Source organism: Nelumbo nucifera, chromosome 6 (assembly GCF_055504915.1).
Source record: "Nelumbo nucifera cultivar China Antique chromosome 6, China Antique-T2T, whole genome shotgun sequence".
Classification (NCBI taxonomy): Eukaryota; Viridiplantae; Streptophyta; class Magnoliopsida; order Proteales; family Nelumbonaceae; genus Nelumbo; species Nelumbo nucifera.
Window position 1 is genome coordinate 37,308,720 of NC_142654.1, and position 12,649 is coordinate 37,321,368.

Genomic DNA, 12,649 nt, shown 5'->3' on the forward strand with positions numbered 1-12,649 from the left:
AAGGGTGAGACCCATTTCAATGATGTGGCAATTGCGCTCAACCACACCATTTTGTTCGGGTGTATGAGGGTAAGAAAACTGGTGTGTAATGCCATGAACATTAAGGAAGGAGTAGAATGTTGTGTCCGTTCATAGCACTTTGATTTTAGAGTCAATGAGATTTTTAACTTTAGCTTTGAAGGATGCAAAAATATTATAAAAATCTGATTTTAAGTGTAATGGAAAAAGCCATGAGTAGCGAGTGTAATCGTCAACAAATAAAACATAATATTTAAATTTGGAAATAGATAAAACCGGGGCAGGTCCCCATAAATCACAATGTAAAAGCTCTAGTGGTTTGCTGGAATGGTGATGCACAGCAGAAAAAGGGAGACGACAACTTTTGCCAAGTTGACATGACGAACACACATTAGGACTATCTTTATTTTTGAGAAATTGTGAAAAAAATGCAGATTGGATATCACGGGATGGATGGCCTAAGCGATGGTGCCAGATGGCTTCGGTGGGGCTGCGGGCGGTGAGAGTTGTGGGGTTGCTGACTGCTAAGATGGGATGAAAGGGGTAGAGTCCTCCTTCAGTCGGTCCTTGGTGCAGGATCCGCCCAGTCACCTTGTCCTACACAACAAAGCCAGATGCATCAAAAATAAATTTGCAGTTATTATCTTTTGAAAATTGGTAAACTGAAAGTAAGTTAGAAGAGGCATCAAGACAATGAAGAACATGGTTTAAGAGAAAAGTTGAGGATGGATAGGTTAGAGTGGAGGTGCCAGTATGTTTGATGTCTAAGCCATGTCCGTTACCCACCGTGACCAAGTTGGAACCAGCATAGGGGAGTGGGTTAGATACTTTACCAAGATCTGGAGTGATGTGGTGAGAAGCGCCGGTATCGGAGTACCATGTGCCATCATCAAGAAGATCACGGGATGCAGCTACCATCGCGACTAGTTTTTCCGGTGGATGTCTACCTTGATAGGTGAGATTCAGCCTATGGAAGCAGTCAATGGCTATGTGTCCAACTTTGTTGCAGATTTGGCAAGTTGGTCTAGAGCCATTGTTGGTTGGACGCAGGGACGAAGTAGATTGGTTATGCCCTTGATTGGACTATGAAGGTCATGAGGCAGGTGCATTCTACTACTACCGGCGTTTATATTCATTCTGTTGAATGTACTGGTGATTTGATGAGTTAGGATGGCGAGAATGCTGCTGTCGTGTCTTGGCTGCTGCAAGAGCGTGGGAGTTCTTTGTAGGGACATCCTCTGCAAGTGACATTTCTTCACAGATAAGTAGGTCATGAAGCTCTTCAAGAGTAACTGCTACAATTTAGGCACGACCATGAATAGTGGAAGCAAATGGACGATAAGAAGATGGCAATCCGTTCGTAATATAGATCTGCAATTCATCATTAGATACGGGTGCACCACATCTCGCGAGTTGATCACTGGTAGCTTTGACTTGTTGGAGGTAGTCGTGCATGGTGAGAGATCCCTTTTTCAGACGATGAAGTTGTTTGCGAAGGGAAGTGACGTGCATGGGGGTGGACGAGGCATAGCAACATTCCAGAATATCCCACGTTTCCTTCGATGCACACCAACCATGTAGGGCAGAGCTAATGTGGATAGAGTAGCTTGAATCCAGGATAGTAGAATCTGATTGTGTTCATACCAGGTCTTGAACATAGGATCATTAGTGCTTGGAGCTGGTTTGGATCCATTGATGAAAGACATGAGACGGTGCCCTCTGAGTATGGGCTCGAACAGTGGTTTCCAAAGCAGATAGTTTCTGTTGTCTAGCTTTATGGGTACGAGACTGGAGATATTCAATATCACCAATGAAGACGGTGTTGGGAACGAATTGGCATCGATTTGAGAAGTTGAAGTTGAGGCGGACATGATGAAGCAGTTTTTCTATGGCTTTGATACCATAAAGAAGTAAACACAGAATTAGATTTGAACAGAATGATCACTCACACCTCGGGGTGATCGTTTATAGTATTTATAGTTGTTAAGTGATAGGGTTATCTGTACAATGATATACACAAATAGAGATCAAATTTATTAGAGGTTTGGTTTATCTTGATCAGTTACAGTGGATGAGGTTTATTTGGGTTAGCTAGCGTATGGGCTGATAAATGGGCCTGATGAGTGGGCTCACTATCAAACACCACGTCTCAACATTGTAAGTTTTATATACAACCAACAACATACAACACCTTAAAAAGATGCTGAGATCGAGATAGATGAATTCAAGTAAGGCCTAAGTTCAGACACAAGCAAAACAAGAACCTATCATTAAAAAATGAACATATTCATGGGAATATGATAAACGGAAACCAAACACCAAATAATGTTTGATTTGATTTTCTTAAAAAAAAAAAGTTTCAGGTCACAGATATGATCAATGAATCTTCATTCATAATGGAAGTCAGCCATTTTTGAACAAAAAATATTCATCCCTTTGAACCCCATATTAGACATATATAACTGCACTTTAGCTAATCAATTTCCATTTCCCACTGGACAAAAGAAATGAAAACAAACACAATGGCCGATACCTCACTATGACTTAACAAAAAATAAAACCAATTACTGAATTACGGAAGAAGCATCCAAACCTAAAATCCATATCTAATTATTCGCTGTTTCAACCAAATGATTCAAATTTGACAGAAAAAAAATATAGAAAGAGGGAGGGGGATATAAGCTTTCTAAAATATGGCTATTTGGTACAATTTGAGGGCACGAACCTTAAGCCTTGATTGGCCTTGATGGGAAATGCGTGCATGAAGAATAGCTATTCGATCGGCGATGAATCCGAGAATGATAGACAACACTAGTGATGTTGGCGTGGCATAGTCAACTAGTTGGCCAGTTGGGTTTGGGTATAGATTGTTGTATCTGGCATTGTGGATTCGACGACAGTGGAAACAAGAGTTCCTATTCAGGATAGTCGATGCTACCAGTAGCAGGAGGTGTTGTAGTGCTGTGGGAAAGGTGAGATGGAGGTGGAGGGGTTTCTGTCAAAAGGAAGCTGCTACTGAGGGTCACAGTAGTGCTGCCTTCTTAGGAGGTTAAGTGTTTGATATTGGAGAAGTGATGAAGTAGGACTGTGTGGGCCCTCATAGAAATTCTTTACCATTGTTGGATCTTATCGCACGTATAACTGTATTGAATTGTGTGTGTATCATATTACAAAATGAGATAAACAAAGAGTATGTATCTGATTTGTGTTTCATAAGAAAGATCCAAGTTGCGCGGTTGTAGTCATCAACAATGGACAGAAAGAACCGAGCATCATCATGTGTCGGAGTATGGTAGGAACCCCAAATGTCGCAGTGAATCAGATCAAATAGAACAGAGGCGCGAGACGCACTTATTGGGAATGGAGTGCGAGTGTGCTTGGCCCATTCACAGATATCACAAGCATGTTTTGGTGGAGCAATGCTGCATTCTGAGAAATGAGATAACTGCCTTGCTGATGCATGCCCAAGCCTTTTGTGTCAAATACTGTAGCTGCCTGTATTAGTGATTGAAAGAGCAGCAGAAGGATGTGCAGGCTGAAGGCAGTAGATCCCATTGGTCAGCATTCCTTTGCTAATCACAATCATCATGTGTCGGAGTATGGTAGGAACCCCAAATGTCGCAGTGAATCAGATCAAATAGAACAGAGGCTCGAGACGCACTTATTGGGAATGGAGTACGAGTGTGCTTGTCCCATTCACAGATATCACAAGCATGTTTTGGTGGAGCAATGCTGCATTCTGAGAAATGAGATAACTGCCTTGCCGATGCATGCCCAAGCCTTTTGTGTCAAATATTGTAGCTGCCTGTATTAGTGATTGAAAGAGCAGCAGAAGGATGTGCAGGCTGAAGGTAGTAGATCCCATTGGTCAGCATTCCTTTGCTAATCACAATCATGGGTGTTGGGTCCTGAATTACACATGAAGTAGAAGAAAAAACAACAGTGTAATGAACATATAGCACATCATGAATAAGGAATCTTGGGCTTATCATGACCAAGCCTTTATGTGTAGTAGACAGAATTAAACCCTTTGGTAAATTTATTGATAGAGGAGAAGGCAACGATTCATGATGCAGGAATAAAGATTTCATTGGGGTCATATGATCAGATGCCCTACTATCAAGAATCCAATCAGAAGGACCAACTGTAGTTAAAAAACTCTTACCAGACATATTTGAAGCATAGATGAGCTGCATGTCCGTACTCAGTAAGCATAAGAGTTGGCTGTATTGGTTAGGTGTAAGGGATATTGGTGTGGCTTGGGCAGATCCACTAGTTGTCGTAGCAGCAACTTTTGAACTACTGGTAGAATCAATCTTTGCCTTGGTTCCACGACCTGGCTTTCGCTTTTCCCAACCATCAGGATATCCAATCAGCTTGTAGCACCTATCCTTAGAGTGACCTTGGTGCTTATAGTGCTTGCACTGTATTCTGGGCCGAGGATTGGGTTTTCGATCAGTAGGTCTAGAAGCAACCAGGGCAACAACATCTAGAGGATACATAGTCTTCTGAGACATCAGAATTTGATGTTTTGTCTTGAACTATGAGTACATAGGCTCGATTGATGGTAGGAAGTGAATCTAAATCCAGAATGGTGGATCTGACATTATTGAAGATGTCGCTCAGACCCATCAAGAATTGGTATAGCCTGTCTTTTTCTCGATCTGCTATCATTTCTTTGATTGCACTACAATTAGTTCCACAGTCACAGTTGGGAATGGGTGACAAATTACCCAGCTCATCCCTAGGACCTTTTCATTTCAGCTTTATGAAATATGAAGAAACTAGAAGATCTCCCTGGTTCAGGTTGGAAAGATCTAATTTGAGTTGATAGAGTTTTGCAACTTGTCCTTGAGAGAAACGTTCTTCAAGTTCTTTCCACATGTCTCTAGCCGACTCTATGTATGCAACACTTTCATGGAGCTCACGAGCCAAAGAGTTGAAAATCCATGCTATCACCATGGAATTGACTTTGATCCATGTCTGTTCTTCCACTATAGGCGGACTTAGCCTCTGCATCAAACCATCCACAAATCCATATTTGTTTTTCGCTCTCAGAGCGATGCGCATTGCACATTGCCAAGTGAAGTAGTTGTCTCGGGTGAGTGGGCAAGAAACTAGAATAGCTCTGGGATTATCAGAGGGATGCAAATAATATGGAGAACTTGGATCCAAATTTGTATTCATCTTTGGTTTCTTGGAAAACAGAGTTTAATGAAGAATCTTGATATCTGCAAATTGTGGTAGATGTTGTTACCAGAATGAAGACCACCACCCGACGGGAATTCTGCCGTCGAAAACAGGGGTGGAGCTCACACAACAAGAAGGGATGCAGCAAGTCTTAATCGTTGTCAAGGCTCTGATACCATGACAAACCATGGGGTTTTGCGATGAGAAAAGAAAAACTCAATGCAAGAAATGGTCTACGATGAGGTTTCAACAGAATGGAAACAAAGCTATCGAAGGAACTTCTTTATTTCATGTATTAAATACAAGAGAGCTTTTACATATTTATAAGTGATAGGGAGGTTGGTTGGTTCTGATCTTGAATCTTGTACAACTAGTACAACTGTCTTGCCAGGTCAGCATAACCACCTAATCGTCACGTGTCCTCACTAACAGGGGGAGAAGAAAAAGCAAGGGAAAAGAATAAGATAAGAGAATAACCAACTTGAATTGGCTCTCCTCCTCTTTGGTTTGTTCGGTCAGTCGGACATAAAACGGAGAGAGTTGTAAGGATTGCCGATAGCAAGACTCCTCTAGTAGTGCTGTAGTGGTAGGGGATGGCTCAATTGACATGTTTGCTGGTTCATTGTGGTGGGTTTACACCAAATATCCAAAACAACAACAACAACAACAACAACAACAACAACAACAACAACAACAATAATAATAATAATAATAATAATAATAATAATAATAATGAAACCCTTTTTTATCTAAATTGATTAAATCCACCCGTCCATGGTTATAAAAAAAAATCATGCTCATATCAAAATCCTTCACCATCAAACCGAACTGGTTTTACCTGTCAAGAAACCATCGTCCTATTTTTTGTCAATAAGGCCAACTTTTGGCCCTTAATATCAATAAAAGCAATATTTTTAATATAATCTCTAAAATAAGTTAACATTTTTGAAAAAATATCAAATAAGGGTGGGGATACTATTCACCACCTTCCTCTGGTGAACAACAGTGACAATCTCTACCACTTCCGGTCTCTCTCCCTTCCTCTTCTTCTTCTTCTTCTTCTTCTATCTAGCTCAGATCTGATCCATGGAATTGTGAACCACACTCTTTGAGCCACAGTTGTAGAACTCATCGTAGACAGGAAGCCAGCAAACCCAATGCACTCAGGTGCAACAAATGTTCCTTAGTGTCAAATATCTCCACCGTGTTCCAGCCACCCAAATGGTCCTTAAGGTTGTGCTTCGAAACAATGCAAATGGAATGTTAATCCTGGTTAGGAATGTCCTATTTTTTGTTTTTTATTTTATTTAAAAAAAATATAATTAAAATAATTAAAATTTATGTTCCTATTAGAAAAGATTCAACCATATTTTTAAAAATATTAATATATAGATGTATGTATACATATATACATATATAACGTATGCATACATATATTAGTGGGGACCCCATGGGGCGGGGTGTGTTGTCCCCATCCCCGCCCCGTCCCCACTAACGGGGATGAAAATTTCCCTATCCCTGTCCCCGCGTGGGGCAAATCACCCCCATCACTGCCCCATTTAGGGTAGTTCCCCACGGGGATCAGGGAAATGTGGAAAATTGCCATCCCTAATCCTGGTTCAGGGTAAATTTGCACTCTGGTTCATTGCATGTGTTTAGCAACATTACATTTATGCATTGACAAATGATAGACCAATGCATTTTCATTGATAATAAGATGTAAAAGTACATCAAATAAAAAAGAAGTAAATTTGCAATCACGTGGACTTTTGATAAAAAAAAGTATATGCTTTATTGAAATTCATGTTTGCATCCATTACAGCTAAAAGTCTAATTGATAAAAAGGAAAATTTATCAGTGCAAAACTAACCCAACTTTACAACTTATATGAACCAGTTTACACACTACATAAATCCCCCTCAAATCGCTATTGAACACGGGGTTCAGCACACGAATAGCGATACGTTAGGCCTCATGTTGAATAAGGTCTGGCTGAATTCCCTAACGACATCCGACACGTCTACTCCCACTACTAATGATGCGAAGCCATTAACCCACGCCTCGTAATTATCCTCCATTGTCGAGAATACCTTCTCAATCTCTCCCTACTCGAATCCGCCGTGAAATCTAAAGTCATTTAAGAACCTATCAAGTAGATAGGAAATTCACCTAGGCGAGGCACCAATAAGGATGAGTTTGTTGAAGAGATTGGGTCACTGGTACCGACGACCCCGACATTGAGGGATTTTAAGAGAGTGTTTCTCATGCTTTTCTGTTTAATAAAAAGGAGATAGTGATTTTGGGCCGAGAGGCAGCCTTAGTAGGATGTCATTAATTTAGGCAGTGTTCGACACCGCATTTATCTCGTGGATGGGACCATTCGGTCTTGTCCACGGGATGAAGACCTGTTCAGCTAGGTGTGGACGGGACCAGTCCACGCCACACCCCAATATAGCGTGGACCAGTCACATCTACACCCCAATATAGCATCAACAAGAAAAACTCGTGGATGCGTCCCTTCCACAATTTATTTTTGATCCCATGCTTCACAAGTCTCTTTGAAACCCTATTGTTTGTTTTACATTACCGTTGGATCAAAACCCTATTTTTGATCCCATGCTTTAATTGTTTAAATATTATTTTTAATATTTTTGTTAATAAAATATTAATTATTTTACTTAATTTTTATAAATTTTAATGTTTTTATCAATAAAATAATATTTTAAAATATATATTTTTTAATTTTTTAATTATTTAATTATTTTACTATTGTTTTATAAAAAAATTAATATTTATTGGTCAATATTAATTCATTGATGCATTTTTCAAAATATTTATCATATAAAATGTAAAAATTAGATATTTATGATTAATTGTGTATATTATTCATAAAATGTATATGAGATACATGAAATAAAAAAAGTGGGTGTGGACTGGTCCACACCACGCTATAGAATGCCACTGTGGGTGTGGACTGGTACAGTCCACACAGTTTGTCTAGAGTTCAGAATAGTTGTGGATTGTGATATGGTGTGGATTGGTCCCTGCCACAAGGAGTGGTGTGGACCAGTTCACACCCACCAATTTCTCATCCATACTACAAAACACCTCCTTAATGAGTAGCAGAACAGATACAGATGGGGCAAAACTGGTGAGTTGTTCGTTTGTACTATGTGCTTCCTCTTTCTCTCTCTCTCTCTCTTTCTCATCGTTCATACAGCAGAGCAGAGTGGAGAGGGATCTCATTGTTCTACTCTACTTTGAGTTTAGAACTTAGAAGTGAAGAAGAAGAAGAAAGAGAGAAAGAGCCCGGAGGTGGGAGAGATTTGCATCTGTTGTTCAGCATTAGTAAGGAAGAAGGAGGTCAATAGTAACTTTGCCCTTGATATTTTCTAAAAAAAGTAAACCTATTTTAAAGTTATATTAAAAAATAAATTTTATTGATATTAGAGGCCAAATTTGCCCTTATCGACAAGAACCCCTTTTTATTTTTCTTATTTCAATTTTCCAACGATGATTTTGACCTCTGCCGGCGGTTATAAAAACAGCTGGTTTAACCCATTTTTCTTTGTAATGAATTTATTTAAAAAATAAAAATTAGGAAAAGAATCTATTGAACGTGAAAATTTGGCAAATTAGAATAATTGGCTGACGTTTGATGTACGAGGTCTTATCTGCAGTAGTTTCATAAAGTAATGGCCTCAAACGCAAGATTGACGTCAGGGTCGAGGAACTGAAATCCAGTAAATGCTACGCTTAAGTTAGGCACCTAAATGCTACGCCTACGCATACTTTTACCGTCGCGGATTGCAGTATAGATTTTACTTTAGAATATTTACGGTTGACTTTTATTGAAGTAATAGGGCTATAGGTAGACAAAAAGTACATGGGGAAGAGTAGTAATAAATGATTTTAACGGTCCGTTTGATTAGTAGTTGGAATCAGAATGGTTTATTCTCATAATCTGTTTGGTTCATATAGGAATCAAAATGGGAATTGAAATTAGTTGGAATGGAATTTTTATTCTCACATGAGGTGAATGGCCATACCCTCAAATAGGGGAATGTTATTTCACCAGGAATGGGAATGGAGTTTTTAATTCTACCCAACCAAACAGTGGGTGGGCCCTAAATTTTTAGAAACAACTTATACATGCCTTGTAGGTTTGCCCCACATAACATAAATAGTACCATTATTAGTGCACCCATTTAGAGTTGTTAATATCTTATTCTAAATACTTTCATAATACCAATATTGCCCTAAATTCTATGACAAAAAACCAGAACCTAGAACCCAAAAATGAGAGGCGAGTTTGTCAATTCTTTGTGACTCGTATTCAGAATGTGGTTCATTCCTTAAGATGGTATTCAGAATAGTGTTAGGCCCCGTTCACTTTGACTTACCTGGGTACATGAGTTTACCTAGGAAAGTGTTTCATAGGCAAAACTTGCTCAGGTAAGATAGGTTCTAGCGTTATTGTGTGATACAGGTTACTTGGGTAAAGGGAAAGACGAGAGGGAGGGAGCGTTATTTTAGCTCGGGTAATTTGCTTACCCTATCCTCCTGGAGGGTATCAGTTACTTAGGCAATTGATTATAACCGATACTCTCTAGAATTGTCTTTTACTATGGGACCCAATATAGTGGTGAGATGAACACGGGGATCGTGGTTAATGGTTGAGTAATTTACACCTACTAAATACTAACAAACAAACGGGGTCTTAAAGGCACTACTATAATTATAATAATATTGTTAGTTCATTATTAAATTTTATTACTTTTATTATTTTTTTTATTGTATTATTTATTTTTTCTCTTATTTCTAATATTTTTCACTCATCTTATTTCAATATTAAGTTTTAACTTAAACATTAATATTTTAATATATAGATGGAAAATTAAATGCATGTGTGTGGAAGGTGAATAAATATATAAAGAAAATAAATAGATAAATAGAGAGAAAGATAGGAGAAAGGGAAATTAAAGAGACATTAAAATTAGATAATTTATTGGGCAAGCAAGATAAATTAGGAGGTACTTTAGAAGGGAGAGGCAGTTCAATAGTAATTTTAGGAGAGTTCGTTTAGGTGAAGGAGGGAGAGACAGATGGCTGCTGATATGACAACATGAGAGAGCTAGAGCTAGGGAGGGTATAAGGAGGAAAGAGATTAGGTGGGAAAGGGGAGAAATGAGCGGCACTTGACCCGTTCATCTTGTTTTAGAGAGAGAGAGATGGATGGGATATTTTATTATCTTACTTAGTAAGGTACATAGGAAATTGAAAAAGCAAGGGAATGATTTGCCACCCACATAGGATTCGGATTGAATTTGATTACATCTACACCGAATCAATTTGATTTGGATCTGATATGAAATCCGATATGTTGGACTTGGATTGGATTTAGATTTTACTCGCATCTAACTTATTGTTCTCAAGGCTTATTTTGTATGTATGGAAGGAGTGTAAATACAATAAATATATTTTGTATTATTTTGTATGTATTTGTATTGTATATATTTATATTAATATTCTTTATAAATTGAGCCTAAATGATAAAAAAAAATTAAAATATTTCAAACAAATTGACTAATTACTTTTAGATTAAACATGTATGTTAAATGTATATGAATATAAAATATTAAATTTCAAATTATAAACCTTATATAATTGTGTATAATATCTAATGTGTTAATATAATTGTACTATATATATAAAGTAATAATTAATTTTTAATTAGGCTCAAATTTTGGAGTTAACTCCATAACTTATCAAATAATTAAATCGGATGCAAGTTCTAACTTTTATATTATCATTCATGAGGAGATGTTCCCAATGTACGCTCTAATGCCTTGTGGGTAGGTCTAGGTAGCAGATCTGAATGTTAAACACAACACTTGTACATCACAGTAGATCAACTGGTTCAACCAATTTCAATGGCAATGTGTGTAACTCCAACTTCAAAGGAAAAAGTGAGCCCTTTAGAGAGTGCTAGGGCTTAGCAGAAGTTCAAATAGAGGAAGAGGCACTGCTCTGGCAAATAAAAATTGACCATGGTGATCATTAGACTTGTTCATAGGCCGAGCTCAAACTTGGCTTTTGCTAAAATTTAAATGAATCTGACTTGAAACCTGAATCTGACATAGTGTAAAGTCAGGCTTGAATCTCTGATGATCAAGAATCACACCCATCCTGAATAATAGATAATACATATGAGGTGACAAACCAGCCAAACTCTTATCAAAGGGCTGAAATGGAATTGCAAGAGAACGTGGGGTACTCCAAGAAAATGTTTGTTCTAATAAGATTCCTTCGTACGTAGCTTGTGGTCTTCTGATCTATCATATTCATAGACAGAGGCAAAGAGAGATCATATCCATGGATAGAGAGAGAGAGAGAGTAAAGCTACCATCATCAAGTTGTTGTACTTTCCTTCTTTGCGGTCTGGCTTTTATTATTCCCATCTCTTCATGCTTTTTCTTTTTATCAAAGATAAAAGATGAAAGCAAATGATAATGGTAAATAAAATTATTATTTAATTCGCCCAGAGCTTAAACCCACCAAAAGCATGTCATATTGGAGCTCCCCCCCACCTTCCCTCCTTGAATTCTCTAAAGCTGTGTTTGGTTTGAAAGGAAAAGTAGGGAAAGGTAAGAAAACCTATACAAGCTTTGTAAAGGTTCCTTTACCTTTCTCTTCCTTTCCTTATTTTTTCCTTCAAACCAAACATAACCTTAAAGTTAATCCATGTTATTGTTTCCCATTTTCCCATTAAAATCTAAAATCTCTGTTAGATTGGGCTGTTTTTTTTTTTTGATAATAAATAAGACAAAAATGAAAAGTTGAAGGAAAGTTCTTGAAATTTTTGAAACAAAATGTAAGAACCCAACCCTCTTATGTCTTTGTGCCCATAAAGTCTGAACTCTTACTTAAAAAATGTCTGAACTCTTAAGACAACCATGAAAGTTAACTAATGAGTAACTATTTTTTATTTAACACTTAATATTTCTCATAACATTCTTTTTTTTTTTTAACCTTAAGGCTGTATTTGGTTTAAAAGAAAAGGCAAGGAAAGGTAGAGGTACCTTTCCCTTTCTTTTCCTACCTTTCAAAACAAACACAACCTAGGGAATTACATTGAATTAATAAATACTTATCAAATTCGATAAATTACAGAAATTTGTTGCCAAAATCATTTTGTGATATTTGGTCCTTTACGTAGAAGAAATATATTTTTTTTAAATTTATTTTTTCTCATTGAATGAGCAGCTGCTGAAAAATCTAATTTAAATAGAAAACTTTAAATTACCAGCTTGCCCTCATTATTTATTTATTTTTATAAGTTTGCCTTCATGAATACAGCAATAATGGGGAGAAACAGAATAATGAAATTAAATAAAAAAAGGAAGCTTCTATTGCCAATTTTTTTGCACATTCTCACCTT

At 37.5% G+C, this 12,649-nt stretch overlaps 1 protein-coding gene across 1 annotated transcript; it reads right to left on the minus strand.

Annotated features, from left to right (window-relative positions):
• Positions 1–3,806: 3,806 nt before the first annotated feature.
• On the minus strand, positions 3,807–5,088 carry LOC148790772 (uncharacterized). Its single transcript, XM_088890355.1, has 3 exons — positions 4,881–5,088; positions 4,624–4,769; positions 3,807–4,526 (listed from the first exon to the last, which is right to left on the minus strand). Exons 1-3 carry the CDS (start codon positions 5,086–5,088, stop codon positions 3,807–3,809), a joined length of 1,074 nt encoding a protein of 357 aa, XP_088746481.1.
• Between the last annotated feature and the right edge of the window lie 7,561 nt (positions 5,089–12,649).